General features: G+C 38.1%; 1 protein-coding gene across 2 annotated transcripts; it reads left to right on the forward strand.

Moving 5' to 3' along the window:
- LOC140976447 (uncharacterized) lies at positions 1–7,700 on the forward strand. 2 transcript variants are annotated; one of them, XM_073440599.1, is made up of 9 exons: positions 1–360; positions 1,907–2,080; positions 2,441–2,840; positions 3,362–3,645; positions 4,193–4,261; positions 4,373–4,429; positions 5,997–6,049; positions 6,170–6,245; positions 6,483–7,700. In XM_073440599.1, exons 1-9 carry the CDS (start codon positions 320–322, stop codon positions 7,432–7,434), a joined length of 2,106 nt encoding a protein of 701 aa, XP_073296700.1. In that variant the 5' UTR covers positions 1–319; the 3' UTR covers positions 7,435–7,700. The 2 variants fall into 2 exon arrangements, with proteins under 2 accessions (XP_073296700.1, XP_073296701.1); XM_073440600.1 differs by lacking the exon at positions 1–360 and adding an exon at positions 471–821.
- Positions 7,701–7,990: the final 290 nt, after the last annotated feature.

Here is a 7,990-nt window from a genome sequence, read left to right on the forward strand (position 1 = left end):
TGATTGGTTCGGTCCAGAAACATGTGCACAGCAAAGGCCACGTCCACCTTCCACGAAATCGAGACACCACATAAACGTACGACCAATAGATGAGTACCACGTGGCACGGCGGCCCCTTTCCTCTTACGCGACTCGGAGCACCGACCCCGAATTAGCGTCAACGACACGGCGCCACGAAGCCTCCATATTCGTCAGATTTACCGACTATATACGTTTTCGATTGCTTCTGCGATTCAATTTGGTGTTCATATAAGGAAAGATAATCTATTGGTGAATTGGTTGATTTAATTGTGTTGACACGAACAGAATCCCAGCTGCGATGCAAAGGATCGTTGACAATGTCATCGCCGTCGCAAAAGAGTGAGTCATTATTCTCTTTTTTTTTAAAAAAATAATAATAATAATAATCAAATTTTAGGGTTATATCGCTGTTTGGTGTTATTTGAGCTTTGGGAAATACTCTGCCTTTTTGTTATGTATTTTCATGGTTATTAAAATGGCAAAAACAAATTTTTGTTGTGTGGGCGATTTTTTCTGGTTGTTTTCAAGTGTGTGATGTTGGTCCATTTCCTACTTTGATTAACTTTTGTGGTGGGATGCAGTGGTAATTTTGGGGTCGTTAATTTGGTTTGCTTTAGCAAGTAACAGCGGATGGTAGGGATATATTTTTCGTGACATGTGAATGGAAGTGATAATTGTTGATAGGAATGATCCTCGAGGATTGTAGTTTAACTATCGACTGTATATGGAATAGATTTTGAATTCTGTAGAGGGGAAAAGGTTGGAAAATTCCGTGTGTTTGGAGCATTTTAAGATACAAGGTATGACAACCAGATGATAGGAATGTTTTAGGTTTAAAACGTAAAACAAGAGTTATCGAAGGAAATTCAATGATTTTCCATGCATGCAAACCTGTTACTTGTAGGGATGTCAATGGGTAGGGTATGTGTTGGATTTCATACATCCATCCCCATACCCATTTATTAAATTCATTCCCATACCCATGCCCATACCCATCGGGTATTGAATTTCATCCCCATCCCCATACCCATCGGATTATCGGATACCCATACCCTACCCAAATACCCAATTATCATATACAATTGAATTTTTTCAAATTTAAATTGTTTCAATGAATATTTAAAAAATTATTTAAATGAACAATAAGAAAAATTATTCACGCTTTATATATATATAATGAAGTTTTATATATTTTCTTCTCTTTTAATATACAAAACATTGTTTTCTTTAATTTTCAAATTTATGATTATATGTATTGAAAANTATATATGTATATATTAATTTAAACGGGTATTCGGGTTGGGTGTGAGTCGGATTATATCAAACCCGCCTCCATACCCGAACCCGAAAATCCCCATACTCGATTACCCTATTATTTAATCGGGTCTAAAAATCCTCCCATACCCTCTTCTATTCGGGTCGGGTATCGGATCCTCCAACGGGTTCGGAGGAAATTGCCATCCCTAGTTCCTTGTATGTTGGTTGAGGGGAAAGGAACTGAAATCTGTAAAGCATTGAATGCCATAAAGCTTAGAAATGCTGTCTAAAACCAATTTTATTGCTTTACTTTTTTTGTAATATTTCATGTTCTTTTTTCGGATTAGCTGCTTTATTGAATACGTCTTATGTTCCTTGTGATGTGTGCTATATGAGGATTATTGTCAAAATATGCCACCCTTGCTAACCTAGGTAGAGGTTTTATAAGGTGTATAGGTTTTATACGACAATGATTTTCTGATCTTCCTATACTTTTATACGATTTCTTGTTGACCGTTTGCTCTCCTTTGAAGCAACTGTACTCTCTTTGTTGATATATTTTGCTACTGTTAAAATGTATATTGTATAAGATTTTTTATTCTTTGTCCCTGTTAATACGCTTTCTCAGGTCTGTCAAGACATTCACTTATGAATCAGTCAATAATATTGTAAGGCTGATCAATGGAATGTCAGCATTATTGTTGGCTATTTTACCTGGAAAGACTTCTATACTTGAAGGCATGCAAGGTTGGGAGCTTAGGCCAACTTTTCGCGGACCTCGACTCCCCCGCTGGATGGAGAAGTAAGTCTCCGGACGTGATGGATTGTTTAATATATGCCTTTTTACTTGTTTCGGCATGTGTCCTTTTGAATGCATATCTCTCCTATTTCTCCCTTGGAGAACTGTAGAAGTTGTATTATAAATTTCCTAGAAATTCTTTTTTTTTCCACCAGCGTTTTTATTTTGTGATATAGCACATTGAAAATATTTGAATACACTTTCATGATAAAATTTATGGTAGCTATAAGATTTTATATTTTCTCTATTGAATATTCATGATAAACATCACCTGTATCTAGTGTATTGCTAGGTTATGGTTCGTGAACTTTACCGCATGACATGAAAAATGTTTTGTAATATGTTCCTGGTGAATGATTGCAGTGGCGCATCATCTTTCAACCAATTTATTCACCAACTCTCCATTGATTCTGATACGTCCTCAAGTGTAGATTATTCATCTGGAGGAGAAGATAGCGACATTATATATCCTGGTTCCCTTTTGTCTCAGAGTTCCCGAATCTCAAGGGAAAGCGGTTTCCCCCAGATTGTTGACCGGAGGAGACATTGGGTTAGACTAGTGCTTTCATGGCTTCTGCTCCCCTTGAGAGTTCTTTTGGGCATTCCGCAAAATCTTTTTAATATGGCTTATCGCCGAGCTTCTAAAACCCCTGTTAAAGCCAGAAACCACCGGCGTTTAACAGTGCATTCTCCTAGGAGGTTGCAAAGCCTCAAGGATCACGTTGTTCAGCGGGCTACTGATCGCAGACGCAGCGTTGTTGAGGTCAGTTTTTAAGAGCCTTTGTTTTCCTGTTTGAGAACATGTTCTAGCTAGCAGTTGAGTCCAGGAGATGGAATATCTTCTGACGTAGTCATGACCTTCTAACTGTTGCGAGCCTTATCGTCAACCATTCTGCTCATTAGATACTTGTTTCAGAATGTTTATGAATAGAGAATTCACCAACCATAAACTTAAGGACGTGCAAAATCTAGAATATCCTGGAATGAGCATGAGGACTTAGCATTGTTTTCACCATGTTTCCTAAAGCCGATATTCAATGCACAAAGAAAATGAACTTCTGATGTGCATGTAATTAGAATGGGTGACAACACCTAGTTGTAAAAATGTTTGAGACACCCGGAAACATGAACAAAGAAACTTTTATTTTGCCACCATCACACACCATTTGAATTTTGAGGAGAGAATAGAGTATAGCAGAATTTTCATTGTAAAACTGTAGTTTCTAGACTGTCTTTATTTAGGTATTTAATACATGGATACTGACCTATATGTATGTTTTTTAGGATCTACACCTTGGTACAGAGATCTTCATCGAATCTATATTTGATAATGTTCACAAGGCAGCCCATTGCCTTCTAGCGCCTGTGGACACCATCAGAAGGGTATTTACATGGTTCTCTTCTAGAGGCAGCGAAAGTGGAGATACTTCTGGTGATGGATTGGGCATCTCTGTCTCTGCAGCTGTTCTCTCAGATAATGATCCAGCTCCCATCGAAAGGAGGACAACTTTCCACAACTCCCTCAATACAGATGCTCGGACATGTCGAGATGTAATAACAGAGCTTGGGTAAGTGGACTTTGACTTAAATTTATTACTGTTTGAGACTCATTTATCGACCTGATTTCACAGAAATTAGATATTCTAACAGAATTACATTTTTTTAAATCTATTTTTGTGGAGTTGTGGAATATTTAATTTAGGAATTTTACATGGATGATTTTTTAGTGGAGACCTTACCTTCTTCTCAAGTTAGGCAGTACAAACACAGCATTTTCATTGGTTTTCACGATTCTTATTGGCTGAGAGAATGACAAAATCATGATGAACTTGAGGTGGTTTATGAGTTATCTTGATAGATGGGGTGATTTTGCTGGGAGATGTTGTCAAGAAACAAGTTAATCTATCCGTCTAAATGTTCAGTCTTGCATCTTTTAAATAGCTAAAGTTAAGCTAACACAGTAGGACTTGAATCTGGTGTCCTTCTCTAGCTTGCCTCCCCTTTTTCTTCTTAAAACTCATCACATTTACTTGAGCTCATATTTCAACTTGTTTTGCGCATTTTTATGTTTATCTGCGCACCTAAATAAGCTTTTGGATGTCTGATCTTTTTCAGGTATCCATACGAAGCTATTAGTGTGGTTACTGCTGATGGTTATGTTCTTCTTTTGGAAAGGATCCCGAGGTTGTGTTGATATATGGAAGCTGGGTGGTTATTTCATGTTTTGTTGTTGTAACACAAGTTATAGGTTATTTGGTGAAGTTGCAATTTGATGCTTGAAAATGGCTGTTGCAGGAGAGATGCTCGAAAAGTAGTCTATCTGCAGCATGGAATATTAGATTCATCCATGGGGTGAGTATGTTAGTAGTGGAAAATGGGTGCAGTCGTAACTTTTGTTATTTTTTCCTCAACTTGTATGAGGAACGAGGAACCAAATGTGTATACCAACAGTTCTATTATCGCTTTACTTGTCATTGGTTGGGCCTTTCTAATTAAGTTAATATGATGTGTTCGCTATTGAAATTGATTGTTTTGCGTTGCGACATTGCTGTTGCTTCAGTAGTATCATCAATCTATTGTAACTGCAAATTACTCTTTAGATTTATGATGTTATAGGATTGTGGAATTCTTTCTATTTAAATGAGTCCGATTGCCTGTGGAACTTATCTTAGCTCCAAAATTTGACCCTTTGTTGCTTTTATCATAAAAATTCCTTTTTTTTAAGCCTGCTAATTAATCTAGCTCTCTGAGTATTTGTTACCTTTTCGTTGTCCGTGACTGAAAACATTGATCTGTGGATAAGTTTGATCTAGTTCATTCAACTGTCTGCTCTATTTTCTTGGGTCAAGTCACATGTAAAATTTTCTGACTTAGATGTGTCAAAAGGTGCAATGTTAGGGTCTTAAGGTTACGAGGCCTGATTAGTCAAGGGAGTGATATCACTATGGGCCTTAATAAATTGGGCCAAAGTCACTCGTTAGTCATTAAGAGATTTCTAGAAGTATAGATTTGGGGAAGAAGAAAGGAAAAGGGAAGTATAATAGCTACGAGTTGGTTAGAGTTGAGGGGGAGATTATTTTTCTTTTCTGGAGTGCCATGTGCTAGCGTGAGCTAGGGTTGTACAAAGACAATTCTTTTGGAGTTCCTCTTATTTCATCAGAGTACATTCAGTTTATATTCCATTTCAATATCTTTCTGCATTTCTTATTGAGGCCCATAACAATATCACTCCCTTAACTAATCAGGCCGGCCTCGTAACCTTAAGACCCTAACATGCAGCAAGTTGTATGCACATCTCATTTCTGTTTCTATTATCTGGTTGCTGCACTGTATTTTGGGGGATGGAGTTGCTTCTCCACAAGAGAAAGGTGAATCACCAAACCTTTTGTGAGCTAGGAAGAAAAGACTGAAGCTTAGATACATATGCTTCTTTTAGTTCCAGAACCACAGACTGAATTTTTAGGTAGAACTGGTGTAAACATTTTGGGAATTGAAAGTTATGGTGGTCACTTTTTTGTGGTTGTGAATGGAATCTCTTCTGGCTTGGTTGTTCTCACAGGGCCATTTAGTAATGGTAGTTTCCCTTCGCACAAAGACACTATCAGCAAAGCTTCTTACTCGTTTATTTTTCTGGTGACCAATTGATCTGATGATTTTATTGTTGGACCAAACTCAATCCTGAGTCCTGACATTTTAGTTATTTTGGTTACGAAGGAACACATTTGTTAATCTTCTGTTTCTCATATTTTATCAGTAGTTCTCACTTCTTTATAAACCTTCTACTAGCGTAATGCATTTCATTGTGGTTTATGGAGTCTTTCCTTGTACCCCATGTTGAGCACATCCAGTCCTATTATATAACATTCTTGCTATTTCTAACTTCTTTGGATGTGCTCTCACGTGAGTAGCTTTTTGATAGGTGGGTGTCAAATGGGGTGATTGGCTCTCCAGCCTTTGCAGCTTTTGATCAAGGTTTGTACAGCATCTCATCTCAATACCTGCGGTAATAATTGCATGGTTGAAGATTATCAACTTGGTCCATTGACTTTTGATTATAGAATTAACTGATGAATTTCCTTCTTCCATTTCCAGGGTATGATGTTTTTCTTGGAAATTTTCGTGGGTTGGTTTCAAGAGAGCACGTCGACAAAAGTATCTCATCGCGACAGTAAGAGCCTGATTTCTCGTTGCTTATAAGAGATTTAATCTCTTTTTAATATTAGAAAAAATTTCTAAAGAAATTGATGGATTTATCTCCATCAGATTTTGTCATGAAGTCTGCATTTATTAAAGAAAGATCACCGTACTAAATCAAATCTTTATTTATGGGACATATCTAAAGATTTGTATCGGACCTCCTTTGTCTCTTAAATTCAGTCATACCCATTGATTGCATTTGATGTAGGTATTGGACATATTCGATAAATGAACATGGGATTGAAGATATACCTGCAATGATGGAGAAGATACATGAAATTAAGATCTCAGAATTGAATTCCAGCGAATCTAATGTGGAGGAAGAAAACAATACCGATCAACCTTACAAAATTTGTGCAATTTGTCACAGCCTTGGAGGAGCGGGTATTCTAATGTATGTTCTAACACGAAGGATCGAGGAGAAGCCCCACCGACTTTCAAGGCTGATTCTCCTTTCACCAGCTGGCTTCCACCATGATTCTACACTCGTGTTCTCAGCAGTAGAGAGCCTGTTTCTTTTGTTTGCCCCCCTCTTAGCACCTTTCTTGCCAGCTTTCTACATTCCCACTCGATTTTTTCGTATGTTACTGAATAAATTGGCTCGTGACTTCCACAACTTACCTGCGGTTGGGGGATTGGTACAAACTCTAATGAGTTATGTTGTTGGTGGGGACAGTTCGAACTGGGTTGGAGTCTTAGGTTTGCCACACTACAATATGGATGACATGCCTGGGGTTGCATTTCGAGTGGCGCTTCATCTGGCACAAATGAAACGTTCAGGAAAGTTCACAATGTTCGATTACGGTAGCGCTGCCTCCAATATGGATGTTTATGGTTCTCCTGAGCCATTGGACTTGGGAGAATGCTATAGGCTTATCGACATTCCTGTCGATCTTGTGGCAGGCAGGAAAGACAAAGTGGTCAAGCCTTCTATGGTACGAGAACACTTCAGGTTGATGAAAGATGCTGGAATCGATGTTTCATTTAGCGAGTTCGAGTACGCACACTTGGACTTCACATTCTCACATCGCGAGGAGCTTTTATCCTATGTTATGTCACGGTTGCTGCTCGTGGACCCTGACTCTAAGCAGGTGCATCGACAGAAATCTCTGAAACTGAAAAGAAAAGACGTACATGGAGAGGAAGTGGTAATGAAATGAAAATGAGATATACACCTGAGAACTGGCTATTTTTGGATGCTTCAGGGTGTTTTTGTGTGTAACATATGTCCATACAACCATGTATATATATATAGAGAGAGAGTCGCTTACATGGAGGAAGCCGTGTCAAATCCGCTTCGTGTAATTAGTGAAGGGGAGCCATTGTAAGATACTGCCACTCCATTCTTGGATGGATTCAATGCCAAGATGTTAATGTTGTGTACCAATTCTCCTGCTATTAATGAGTTGCTTATTTAAATAATGCAGTGAGAGAATTCAATCTTTTTCGTTCAAACATGCAGTTCTACCCAGTCTTGGACACTATGGATCCCATTCAACGATTATGTCAATTTTAATGGTAATTCCTTAAAAGATTTTGAGGATATTGTTACCCATCCCAGGAGCTCTTTTGCCTGGTTACCAGCGTTCGTCAGAAAATAACATAACTCGATCCTGTAAATTGTCCACCCAGCTCACTCAATTTATTTGGATATCATCATCTTTCATATCTATAGGGCAATCCCATTTTTTTAATCGAGTCTCTCACACAGCTCTA

This window comes from Primulina huaijiensis, chromosome 5, assembly GCF_012295235.1.
Source record: "Primulina huaijiensis isolate GDHJ02 chromosome 5, ASM1229523v2, whole genome shotgun sequence".
Taxonomy (NCBI): Eukaryota; Viridiplantae; Streptophyta; class Magnoliopsida; order Lamiales; family Gesneriaceae; genus Primulina; species Primulina huaijiensis.

Coding starts and splice junctions, on each gene's coding strand:
- LOC140976447 (XM_073440599.1), top strand. CDS start 320: ATGCAAAGGATCGTTGACAATGTCATCGCCGTCGCAAAAGA. Junction 361..1,906: donor GTCATCGCCGTCGCAAAAGA/GTGAGTCATTAT, acceptor ACGCTTTCTCAG/GTCTGTCAAGACATTCACTT. Junction 4,262..4,372: donor CTTTTGGAAAGGATCCCGAG/GTTGTGTTGATA, acceptor TGGCTGTTGCAG/GAGAGATGCTCGAAAAGTAG.